General features: G+C 37.1%; 1 protein-coding gene across 2 annotated transcripts in view; it reads left to right on the top strand.

Annotated features, from left to right (window-relative positions):
• Window positions 1-13,323, top strand: part of klhdc8b (kelch domain containing 8B) — a 139,242-nt gene extending 125,919 nt beyond the window's left edge. For both annotated transcript variants that reach the window (XM_079848928.1, XM_079848927.1), the window contains 2 exons: window positions 2,246-2,347; window positions 8,064-13,323. In XM_079848928.1, the coding sequence (XP_079705054.1) occupies window positions 2,246-2,347; window positions 8,064-8,260 (299 nt within the window). In that variant the 3' untranslated portion in view covers window positions 8,261-13,323. The remainder of the gene's footprint in view (window positions 1-2,245; window positions 2,348-8,063) is intronic.
• The last annotated feature ends 247 nt before the right edge of the window (window positions 13,324-13,570 follow it).

Below are 13,570 nucleotides of genomic sequence, written 5' to 3'. Positions count from 1 at the left end.
TTAGGAATAGCTCATGCTGCTGAGAGAGAAATTTGTGCTGCGCTTTCCTTTCAATAACAAAATAAACACTACAGAGAAAGAAAGTCAATCCAGTCCAGTCAAGTCACGTCATGTTTATTTATACCACTTTATACAATATATTGCTTTAAAGCCACAAATATTATAACCATTATCTATATTGAGCATAGAGCTAAATATACTCTGTTCTGGAACAAACACAGGCATTTTTGGAGTGATACAAACAATGTAAAGTCCCAGTGCTGGTGGACTGTGTATTAGTACTAAAATTCACTCATTTTAGCCAATCAAACCTGATGACCAGAACAAACTGGTGATGTTTTGAATTGTGATTGAAATGAATTGAAATGTTTTTAAAGTACAACTCTGTTGGCCTCAGAATATCAAGGAAAATATTTTTTCTTATGACCCTTATTAAAGTGGGAAAATCCTCAGAGTCAAACAATACTGGAAGATATTGATTTCAGATTTCAGAGTTAGGACAAGGTTGGGTTACAGCTGAGTACTTCTCACCCTCAGCACATCATCCTGATACTTTGAGCAAGAGGGATATTTAGTCCAATGAGGACAGGTCAGAGTGTGCAGGTGAGGACACAGTGGACTATTGAGTATTTTTCAGACAGACTGCATTTCCTTATGTGAGGCAGGCAGAAGGGAGAATGTGCGGGATGAATTGAAAGATGCTGAAGAGCTTGATCCTAATAGTTGAAAGAGATGTCAGGTGGCTGAAGGTTACAGCAAAGAAAGGAAATGGAGCGAACAGATTTTAAAGTGCCCTCAGAAAGAGTGAGTGAAGAGCGATGTTTATGGGAGCATCTGAGATAAGTGAGGGCATACATTTGCTCCCAGGCAGATGGTGTCATTTAGGGAGATTTTTTGGAAACTGCGTGTTCATGCCATGTTAGTGCATCAAAATAGTGAGAGATACGACATCTCGGCTGTTTGTTCATCACTAAAGTTGTGCCTCAAGACATCTGTATAGTTCAGGGCAGATCGACTGTGTGTGTCTGAACTCTCTCTGACTATGACTTTCAGTGCCTGCTTGTTTTGTGTTATTGCAGTCATTATGGTACGTTATGGTTTTAATGGTCAACTGTGGCCGGTCCCCACATGCTGACAAATGCCCACGAGCAGCATGGCCCATCTGACTAAATTTTAGTGAATCAGGGACAGATGCTAGAGTTTTATGTTGATCTGTGAAGACCCCAAGGAGGTATAATACCTGGAGAGATATTTCGGCAGTTTGTCTCAGCAGATATTTTGCTGTGTTTTGTCAGCAGAACAATCCAAAAACGCATTAAATGACAGTACAACAAACTGAAGAGACGGATATCTATCCTCACAGCCTCGGTTTCATTCTCGCTAAAAATCAAAGATGGTGCTGCTGTGAATAAGGTCTATGATGATGTCTTGACAATGCTGATTGAATGAAATATTTATTTTAATAATGAAAACTATAACATACTTGATTATAATTTCCATTATAATTTAAATGTAATATAATAAATAAAATAAATAAATATATTATAATTAAAAAAATATTATTTTGACTCCATCCCCGCTTTTCACTGTTATACAGTAGGGGGCGCTATGACACATCTTCTGAAAGAGTATTGAATGGCCTGATCAAAACACAGGCCGAAGAAGAAGCAGAAACATGCGATATCATATGTAAAATAACGCGATCATCAACAAAATATTCTTGGGGCCATGATAATTTTGTGAAAATGTTTGTGGTGGCTGGCAACTTTTTTAAAAAAAATTCTGGCGGGGAAAGAGTTAATATTTTTTTAAGTAATAATTATTTAAAAAAACATTTTAATTTTTGACAAATTAAATATATATAACTACTTTTAGATGGTTATCAATGGAGAAAGTTGCATTTTAGAGCCCCACGGTGTAGTTATATCAGCAGCAGTGATCCAGTATCATTGATATACTATTATAGTTTTTGTTTTAATTTAAAAGATTTAGCTTTTTTTTTTTTTTTTTTTTTTTATGTCTAAAGTTTTAGTTTATTTAGGTTTTTCTTCTGTACCTCAAATTAAACCTAAACTAAAATGAAAAATGTTGCATTGGGCAACTAGCTGAATTTTTTTTTAAAGTTTATTTCAATTTATTTTATTAAATGTCATGATTTTAGTTTTAGTGAACAGTAATAACCCTTGTGTGATCTTGACCTCCTCTCTGACCTTTAACCTCTGGTGGTTGTTTTCACCTGTTGCAGGTGTGTGGTTGAAGGCCACGCGGGGCTGTCGCATGAGAGAGAAGCGGGCGGACTTTGTAGCCGGCTGTCTCGGTGGACGGGTCATCGCTGCGGGCGGACTCGGTAAGTAACTGCCAATGTTGAATAGATTATGCAAATAGGATCAACTGAGCTTAGAAAATCGGGAAAGAAATCAACAAAACACTGTGCAGGGACTGTCATTTTTCAGAACAACCTGCGGCAGAAACGGCCTCTTAATAAAATGCCATATCAAGCAAATGGATTCATTATGTCAGGTCCTTATGTGCAGCCATGAGTAAGTACTGTGCACTAATGTCACCTAGCAACAAGAATCTACCTCACAGTACATCGACAACAATTCCAGGCCACATCTGAACAACTTTACGAACTCTGCGACCCTCTCTCAGGAAGCAACCTGCGTAATTTGCATTGATTTTTTTTTTTAGCGTGTAGTTCGATCAACATTCCCTTATCTGTTTGTTTCATTCATAAGCGGAACTTAGTTTTAATTGGAAAGTCAAAGAATCACACTTAGCTTCATTATGCATCAATGAAAATGTGAAATTGCTCAACGACAGCCTGTTCCCTAGACTGACATGTCTTTAAATGAAATGATTTGTTCATTTGGCTCTTTACGCTCCAGTGAAGAGGCTCTGAATATCAGTCTCAAATACTGCCTTATTTCTTTCCAGTCTGTTTGTCTGTGGGTACATTACTAGAGGGAGAAAGAGAGATTTCTTCAATAAATGTCAGCTCAAAGAGTGGGCGAGACATTTCTGCATCTTCCCAAAAAATGATATTTAGGGCAGAGCATTGCAGATTATACATGGCACATTTTTATTTAATCTTTTTCTCTGTCTAGAAATAGACGGAATTTCAGGCATCACAGGAGCCGATGGAGGATTGTGTGCGCGTGTGTGTGAACATTCACATTTGACTACTTTTTTTAGTTGTTGTTACCTCTTTCTACCCCGTCCCCCCCTTCATGTCTTCATGTCATGTTGCAGGTGTGTCTTTTCTTCCCTTCGTTTTTAGTCACTGCTGTTGCTGTTCGTTTTCTTATCTGGTGCTGTTTCTGAGCTATTTTTGTGTCTCTTTCCTTGGCGGTTTAGTCTTTTCATCTTCTTTTTCTTCTGTTCTTCTTTTAAACTGCCGTTGTTGGACACTCAGGCTATAGAGAGTCAGACTTTTGCGCACACACACACAGAAATATAATGATATAACTGCAAGAGATGCTTCATTCCCTGTAGCTCCTCATGTCTTTACAGAATTAATGGCTGCTATTAGGTCCATATTGGAGATGATGTTTGGGAAATCGCTCTTCAGATGATTTGCTCCTCAATCATCTATGGCCTCATTCAAATGTACTCTGTTATACCCATATATGATCATTAGTTTAGGCGTTACAGCAGTATGAGTGTAAAGAAATGATTGAATGAATGTATTTCCAGGGTGAATGTATTAAGGTAATTAGGATAATTAGGATTGATTTGCTCAATAGCTGTTTTGTTTGTCATATTTGGATGATTACGTGACATGTTGCCAAAAATTGTCAAAATCAGAATCAGAAATAATAAAATTCTCATTCTGATTCTGTCCTTTTTTGCCTCACTCATTTTTCACATTCTTCCTTCTAGTCCCATTCACTATGTAGTGAATGATTGACAGTTTTATGCATTACATGCATTATTTGCATTATGTATTTCATCTCTTTTATTCCTACTGATTGTTCAGCTTAATTTGCTGTTAGTTGCTGCTGAATATGTAGATTTAACATTTATATTTTGTTTTATGATTTAGAATCTACAGTATACTTAACAGTAATATTTAATATTTTCTTTTCTGTAAAGGTGGAGATTTTTTATAGTCGTACCCTGTGAGGCATTTAACATCCTTCTGCGTACCCCCTCTCTTCCACTTGACTGCAGTCATACCTTTTTATAAATACCTTTATAAAATAAGTAATGTTTTAAATAAAAAGAAATCTAAAAAATGATGGTAAAACAAATGTATACTTTTAAATATTAAACTAAAACCTCCTGTAGGTGGCGGTAATTCTCAAAGAGTGAGCCATTAAGTCATTCATTCGTTCAGTAGTGAAGCATGTGGCTGTATTTATGAATGGGTCATTGAATCATTGACTCTCCCGATTCGTTCAAAGCCGCAGACACAAAACACATCTAAAATCGAAAAGAGCTTTGAGATTGACTGTACAAATAGATTTGACAAGTAATCTGAGGTATATTTTTACAGACTGCCGAAAGCTACTGAAAAAATAAGCAAATGGATCACTGCAAATCATAGAAAGAACTGGACTCCATGCAGCGAAACGTGGATTTGCGTTATCACGTTATCATTTTGTGTCACTATGTTGAATTTTGGGGTAAAATCATACCTATTATATTGTATTGACAACTCATCAATGAGTTCAATGAGACCAAATCATCTTATATTCTGCATAATTGGATGTTTTTAAATAAAAATGGACAAAAAACTACAAGTTTTAGGGCTGGACGATATGAGGATATATATATAACATTGATATAAGGGATCACCCGGATTTAGACCTACCTATATTGTATATATAAAGCGTTCACAAGCAAATTTGCTTTATGTATTTCCCTGACATCAAAATCAGACATATATAAATGTCAGGAAACACAATTCCTGGCTGCATGTCAATATCCATGGATCACTGGATCTTTGGTAGGTTGTAAGGAACACTATATCGACTCCAACCTTTACCCTTTTGTTTGTTGAACTGTTGTATAAAATCAATGTCACATTTGCAAGTGTGTGGATAATTAGGGAAAATTGCATTCTAGCTTGTATAATATATGATCAACATTAAAAACAAAACAAGAACCTACACAGGGTATGTTTTTTGTAGCGAATAGAGTTTGAGTCTTAAATTGATCCGTATGCACAGTCTGTGTCTATATTTGTTCTTCATGCTAGTAAGTGCTCAATCCCCAGTTTTACAAAGGTACATTGTCGAGAACGGCAGTAATGTAGCAGTGTGATTTGCTAAGTGATTTGCACACTCTGCATTTGCATGCTTCTTGTGTGGATGCAGTCAGTTTTGACTGTAAAAGATGAGGTAATTTGATTGGATTTGACCTTTTATGGCATTTTGCCTGTTAGAAATACATGCTCGGTTTGTGTTCACACTTGTTATTCAGTTCACTTGGTTCATTTGGTCCGGACCAACAAAAAAAAAATGTAGTCCTGATCCCAGAACCAAAAGATACTGTACCTAAAGTCATAGGGATACGTTCACAACCTGATTGGTTGGCTTTTATTACATTTATTTCGCAACAGAACTTATGAACATCCAAAACAATGCTGTGTGTTTATTGTAGGTGTGTAGCCTACATATGATGCCATTTTGACCAGCCGAGAACTTGTGAAGAGCTTATAAAGTGTAAAGGAGTCAAAACAGCGTCAAGAATCCCTCCTTCACAATCACTAAACGATCTTCTGTGAGGAGACGCGATTCTGATGCCTGTACAAAACCAACATCACAACTATGACGGCGTCAGCAGTCTGTCCTTTTTAGGGTCGCATCTTGTGATATCATGTCCCGTTTTTGGTTTGTTTCGATGTCTTTGGTCCATGTTGCATTCATATTTCATTCGAACCACACCAGAGTTCGCTTGGAAGCTAACCGAGACCCATCTTTTCAGCGGTCTCAGTCCGCTTGTTTGGTGCGCACCAGGGTTCAGATGGCTGCGTTCACACTTAGTCAAATGAACCACACTAACAGAGCAATCGCACCAGGGTTCGTTTAATCAAACCAAACATGCCAAGTGTTTAATGTTATTTTAAGGTGAGGTAGGATTAAATGTATGGAAAAACTCAGCATTTTGTTTGCGTACCCCCTCTGTCACCTCACGTACCCCATTTTGGGAACCACTGCCATAGATGGTGGTGAGAATTGTCTCGGAAGTGAAATCATTCAGCAAAGATAAATCCAACCTTTGCAAAAAACAGCTTCTAAAAATCTGCCTTAACAAATATGTATTTGTGTGAACATAAGAGCGCCTTAGGATGCGTAGCAACATGCAGGAGCTTTCGACGCGAGTCCCAGAGCACAACTCGACGTGACATTTTTGATTACCGCTAGCGGATTCACCCAAGTGTTTTTGTTCTACCAGGAAATTATGATAACAATAGTCACCGCACCAGCCCGTCCATATCATCTGTACTTCAATTTGAGTAACCATGGAAACTTAGTGTCAGGTACCGCACGATGATTTAGGTCTCAGCGCCGAAGGAAAAAAAGTGAAAACACCCAGCCTAGTCTTCCTGACCCTGAGGGAAAATGAGAAAATGTTCGCCGTTCACTGCGACTGCAGTGTTAGTGCCAGGATTTCCCAAGGAAACTTTTGTTTTATTTATTTATTTATTTATTTTGCAACATCAGAGGAAAAGTTTCCTGAAGCATAAGCCACAGAATCTGTAGGAGTTACATAATTTGAAGAAATCTGCATGGCGCCACCTGTTCAAACCTGTTTTGGTCCCAAAACCCACCAGGTGGCAAGTGCTTCATCTGCAAGAAACATCCGCATCCGCAATGTGTGTGTGCTGTGAGTGAGAGCGCTGTAGATGCTGAATGCTAATGTGGAGAGTGTGTTGTGTTGATTGAATGGCTGGAGAATCTGTCTAATGTGCATTACTTTCTGATTTGAAAGTAAATTGATTTTAGGTGGTACTGGGGGAGGAGCAATCTCATTCTAGAGATCATCTGATTGGACAAAAACCTGTAGTGCAGGATGAGTCATCAAATTTTTTTTTGTGCATTTTCTCAAAAGAGAAAGACTACATTTTAATGTGTATATCTGCTAAAAGTTCATTTTGTTTGTATAATAAATATAATATATAATAATGTAATTATAAAAAATTATATTAATTTTTTTCTTAAATTAAATAATCGGCTTTTATTATTGACATTTGACTAAAGCCCCCCCAAAACGTTTAATACAAATACATATACTAAGAATTTCTAGAGGTGCCAATAATTGTAGCCAACATGCATTGGAGAAAAACATTTATTTCATAATGAAAATTTCCCCCACTTTTTTTGTTTTTTTGTTTTTTAATGAAAGATCAAAAGGATAAACAATGCAGATTTATTTTCACAGCCGCCTTTACTCATATTTACCAAGGGTGCCCATATTAGTGGAGGAAACTGTATATAATATAGAAATAAATTTATACAAATATATAGAATATAGAATATTTATTTAAAAAATATTATCTGGAAATATTATTGTAAATGTTGACATTATCTTTTTTTCTATTTACTATAGAGTAATATAAATGTTATAGTAGTAAAAAATTCATCTTATGTATAAGATTAATCTTATGATTTCTGATCATTTGTGAAAGCAGAATGAAATAGTAATATATCAAAAACAATTTGCAAATATGTTTTTTTTAAAGATATTTTTATTGAATACTTATTTAAAATGTAATATTTATTAATAGTAATCTTATAATAATAATATTTATTCAACACTAGTTTTTAATAGGCATAAAAATACATTTAGTAAAAAATAAAAACTCAAAATTTGAATGGACCCCCAAGCACTGAAAACCTCTGCACTAGCAAATAGATTACCTCACATCCAGGGTAAATGGTTTAATCCCCTTTTTAAATGAAAAGGCAACATTTAATATATTTTATGGTTTATAACAAAGTTAGCCATTGTTAAATTCAAATCGTTATGCCTTGGTTGCACATTTGAGAACTTTGGGTTTTTATATGTTTGTGATTTGTGACGATGATTTGTTCTGTTGTATTGTGTGCTGTCAGGTAACCAGCCGTCCCCGCTGGCGTCAGTGGAGAGTTATAACCAGCTGAAGAGGAGATGGGAACCCGTGGCCCCGTTACCCAGCCCTCGCTGCTCCTGTGCCTCCATTCAGACCCCCAACATGCTGTTCCTCATCGGAGGGGTGTCCCAGGGTCCCAGCAATGCTGTGGAAGCCCTCTGTTTGAAAGAGACCGTCTGACACACACATGCACACACAATACTGGACAACTATAACAAATCCACACATGCTGTACTTTTTCAGAGTTAAGGCTCTGCAAACCCACACACACACACATACTGACGTCCAGTTGACGTGTGTGTCTCTGACAAATTCACAGACTTTCCCCTCAGAGGACGCATCAGCTTTATACTTTGAATAGTGGAGACAATCTACTGGGGCTTGGACAGTGTTACACACCTCTGGACAGAAGATTTTTGGACTGGAGATCTAAAAAATACATAAATATATAATTATAGAATATATAGAATAACATATACATATATTGATATATATATATATAGAGAGAGAGAGATATAGATGTGCAGACCTACACAGACAGGCACACGCAACACTCCAGGCGCTTTTGAACTGTACTGCATTTTTCAGTATAAAAGCAGGGTAATTTTCTGGTAAACTAAACTAAAGAGGAACTTAGGGCCATATCCACCACGCTGCCACAGCACCCGTCTGAGGTAGCATGTTTAGCACTTTTTGTACTATTGACAAACAGAATCTTCTGCACGAGACTTCAGAAGTGGGAGGCGGATGCTTGTACGTGTGTGTTTTGTACCTTCACAAGCCATGAACGTGTGAAATAGAGCATTGTTATGAGTGGAAATGGCAAATCACTGATGCCTCACTGTAGCATGAGACGGGAGATGGATGAGAATGTGGTCAATCTTGCCGGCTAATTAAAGGAATGTTCCGGGTTCAAAACAGGTTAAGCTTGAGAGTATCTGTGACATACTGTCAATTACAGACAATAACTTTCATGTGTCCATCAGTTCATAAAGACAAGCAAAATAGATGTTTACAATAATGTTCTTATTTTTGTATAATGTTTTTTATTAAAGTGGTTATATTAATTATTCTGTAGAAAAAAAATGTTTTGAATATCATTTTAGTGGAATTTGTAGAAATATAATTTTAACATTTTGTAAATTTGTTCATGTGACAAATTTTCAGCATCATTACTACAGTCTTCAGTGTCACATGATCCTTCAGAAATCATTCTAATATGATGATTTGCTGCTCAAAAAAATATTCTTATTATTATCAATGTTGAAAACAGTTGTGCTGCCATATATTTTTGTGGAAACCATGATACATTTTTTCCAGGACTCATTGATGAATAGAAAGTTCAAAAGAACAGCATTTATTTAAAATAGAAATCTTACGTAACAACATGCATGTATTTACTGTCAAGTGATGTGGAAACCCTGCCATAGTTTTAGAATGTCATGTATAAATCATCCAAACACTAAAAACACACATATAGTATGGGTATGTCTGAACACCACACTCTCAGGTTCTATTTTCATACATTTATTATTACCCTGTCCTTACAGACGCGTTTCGGCCTAAGCCATCATCAGTGTGTACGCACTGATGATGGCTTAGGCCGAAACGCGTCTGTAAGGACATGGTAATAATAAATGTATGAAAATAGAACCTGAGAGTCGGTTTTTCATCTTTACTTTTGATAAACGTTTTTTATTACTCGCACCCATAAACTATTTTGCGAGTTGAGCGCGCCTGCTCTTAATACTATGTCTGAACACCAGCCATGCCAGAATTTGAAAGTTCAATAAAACCTTTTACGTTAGCATATATAATGTTCAATTTTTATGATAACACTGTAGAAACTGTCTTTTAATGGTGATCCTAGGGTAATGCCCTGCCCAACAGACTGATCACTGTAAGTGCTTTACTGTAAACATGTATCACATTTGTTTGTACTAGCTGATACACTTATATTCTTGGCTAAGTAAACTTGTTTTGAACCCAGAACATTCCTTTAATACCAATGAAGTTTGGAGAGAGGGAAAGTCTGATAGTGTTCCTTTTTTTGGACACTAAATTATTCGAGACTAAATACACTGGAAATGTGTTTGCCGATCAAGTTCACATGCAGTGATATTCATATTTAATTGAAAGCTGTGTATCTTCAGGGTATGAGCTAATTAAATAATTTAGTTGCAATTCAAGGCTCACGTGAACTGTTTCTGAGTTACCCATTTGCAGGACAAGAGATGATTGCTTTTAGGCGACGTGGAGGAAGACCTTCCTGCAATTTGTGATGAGATAAAACCCTTGACGTAGACCTGTGAGGGTCTTGTATTTCCCCCACTGATGATTTGACAAGGGTATCGGGTCACTGAGCTCATTTAGCATGCCGAAAACAGAAATAAATGCTTTGCGTCAGGTTTGGATGCACTGATTTCAGGTGCATCTTCCGAGAGGTCAGTATGGGTTTGATTTATCTGGTCTGTGTGTGCTTGTATAAATATGTGCACCCACACACCGATTATCATCACGTTCTGTCTCAGATGTTGTTGACCTGTTGTTATTGGGCGATATGGTGCCTGAGGGCACAGTAAGACGTTCATACATATTCATTCTGACCGTTGTTTGAGTGCAAATGGCTGTTCGTGTGTTTTAGTTGCATGGGATAGTGAGAACTGAATGTCAAAAATCCCTCTTAGAAATATCAGGATCAAAAGAACAACACATACAATCCACATACTTGTTTCAGATTAACGCCTCCCCAATAATTGTGATGATGTGCTGGCTGACAGCGGTCGTGTGCATCATGTGACAGTGGAAACAGACAGATAGATGGATATTTCTGCCTGTATGAAGCCATCACAGTCGTCCTGCTCACAGACAACAGAGGACTGGAAGATGTGTGACAACGTCAGAAGATTTTTATTTTATCTTAGTTTGGCCTCATTAAAAGTCTCTGCTGCAGGCTAGCTCAGATGGCGAGTTCATTTTCACTTTGCTTTATACGAGGTTAAATGTCACAGAGGTTCAAATCTGAAACACCCTCCAGCACTGCAACAGACGACAATGTGTGAATAGATGATCTGAGGGAACGAGATAATGCCGAGAGAAATATACCTCTATTTTTCTTGTCTACGAATTCTGCAACAAGACACGACACATTATACTTTTCGCTTTCACTCGAGTCTCATTTCTGCTGCCTCTACGAAATGGAAACATCTTTACTCTTGAAAAAAATGTCTCAAGATGTTAAACATGCTGTTTTCTGAATTCATTTGACCACGAGCTGAGAGTTGGTGGATGAGGGGCTTCAGTGGGGGAAGTGAGCTCATATTTTCATATCTAGAGGTGCGAAATGTTTTACTCAAGTTTATTTCTGAGGTGTCATTTCAGTTCAGACCTCTCCACAGTGCTTTAAATTGCTTTAGGGAATTCAAATCATTGGTCTCTGGGCTTTTTTTTTATTATGCGAACATGTTCAAATGCATTTCGTTCCTTTTACCCTTATTTGTATGTAAACCACTTTGGAGTAAACACTGTTTATGATCACCTAAACTCTAAGTAGCAGTTGTTTTGCGGTGATTTTTCATGTTTCTCCATGTGCTGAATATTATTCTCTGTGGTGGGTTGTTAAAATAATGCAGTTTCTTCAGTGTTTTGTGGGTTTGTTTTGTTGATTTGTGAGGTGACAGGTTGTCATGTTGACTTGTAATATGAGGAGCCGTAGAGATGGTCTGTTGTTTCAATATGATGTTGTGCCGTCATATAGTGGTGTACTAGTGGTAGCTGATGGCCTCTGACAGTCTTCAATATGCAGTGCCGATACTCTGAGCGCATTTCAGCTTCTGACTCATAAAAAAATCAATCAAAATCCACATTATTTCACTGCATAATCGCTAATCTAGACTGATAAGTCTTGGTTTTAGCTCTGAGCAGAAAATACAATTTTAGGTTGTTTTTCCACATCTGAAATATTGCCACGAAGGATTGTTTCACACTGAGGTAGATGAGCAGAGACACACGGCCGGCCCAGGGGAACTCACAATGTCCCATGAGATTACACTGCACTCATCCACACAGCGAAAGCTGTTTTACCCTCTAGCATACTGTTGTCGACCACACACTGATTCAACCTCTGTTGTTACACTTTGAAAAACAGGTAACTGTTATCCATGTTTATTCTGTGAAGAACTATGGGGACAGTCGAATTGATGTTGTATGAGCACTGTAGGCATGAACCTGTGTGAATTTGGACAACATTTATTCATAACTAGGCTATTGATGGCTGTTGATTGAAGCTTTATATAAAACTGCTAATATTTGAAACAAATCTCATTTACCTGTCTTAGTGGGATAGTTCACCCAAAAATGAAAATTTTCACCCTCACGTCATTCTAAACCTGGATGGCTTACGTTATTCTGTGGAACGCAGAAGACGGCATTTTGAAAAAACAGTTTTACAACTGTCTATACATTGAAAGTCAATGGGGTCCAAAACTTAAATTGTTTGAAAACTCAAAAGTGAATTTTTTTTTTTCAAAATATCTTCATTTCGTGTTCCACAGAAGAAAGTTCCACAGATTTTAAACGACATAAGGTTTAGTAAATTATGACAGAATTTTCAGTTTTGGGTGAACTATTTCGTTAAAGGTGCTGTACTGTAATTGCTAGTGTTCCGGTATTCTGCTATTTTAAGCCACACAATCTCTGTTGAAACTTCTCAACCATGCAAAGCCACAAATGTGCAAAATGATTGACAGAGGCTAATTGGCTCAAATAGAGCAGGACACCCCCTGATTTTTATTTTAATTTTATTTTTTTGTGATTGTGATTTCTCAGGACACCTAGGCCTATTTCAGTGTATATCCGTCAGATTATAGTTACATTTTCAAGTGTGGTATTCCCAGGTGCTTACAGCACCTTTAATGTTGTCATCAGAATGAAGAATAGTTTGAAAGCAATATATAAAATGCACAGATTATCAGTGAAATCTCTTGACACTGGTTAAAGCCCCCATGGTATGTTAGCAGACATTTGAGCTGCATATCACACAGAGAACTTCACTTGAAACTTAATAGATGGGTTGACATGGTTTGGATTTAAATCTGAATTGTGTTGAACCGTGTTTACACACAATTGCGAGTCCAGTTCAGTAGTTCAGTGCCTATATATGTGAGGTAGTGCCTCTACTGCGATTTCTGTAATAAACTCTTTGAACATATGTGATCCTGTGTGGTTCAATGTTTCTTCCTTGACATTAAGGTGTCGTTCACATACAACGGATTCTTGCATTTAAAGGGCTGGGCATTTTGCACCTTTTTACAATATGTAAAATAAGTCTCTGATGTCCCCAGAGTGTGTATTTGAAGTTTTAGCACAAAATTGCCCACAGATAATTTTTTATGGCATGTTAAAATTGCCAGTTTTTGAGGATGAGCAAAAACCCGTTCAAGAAGAGGGCGGAGCTTCAAGAGCTCATGCAACAAACAAATAAGACAATCT

This window comes from Squalius cephalus, assembly GCF_949319135.1.
Source record: "Squalius cephalus genome assembly, chromosome: 18".
NCBI lineage: Eukaryota > Metazoa > Chordata > Actinopteri > Cypriniformes > Leuciscidae > Squalius > Squalius cephalus.
This window is presented reverse-complemented; position numbering and strand designations above follow the sequence as displayed.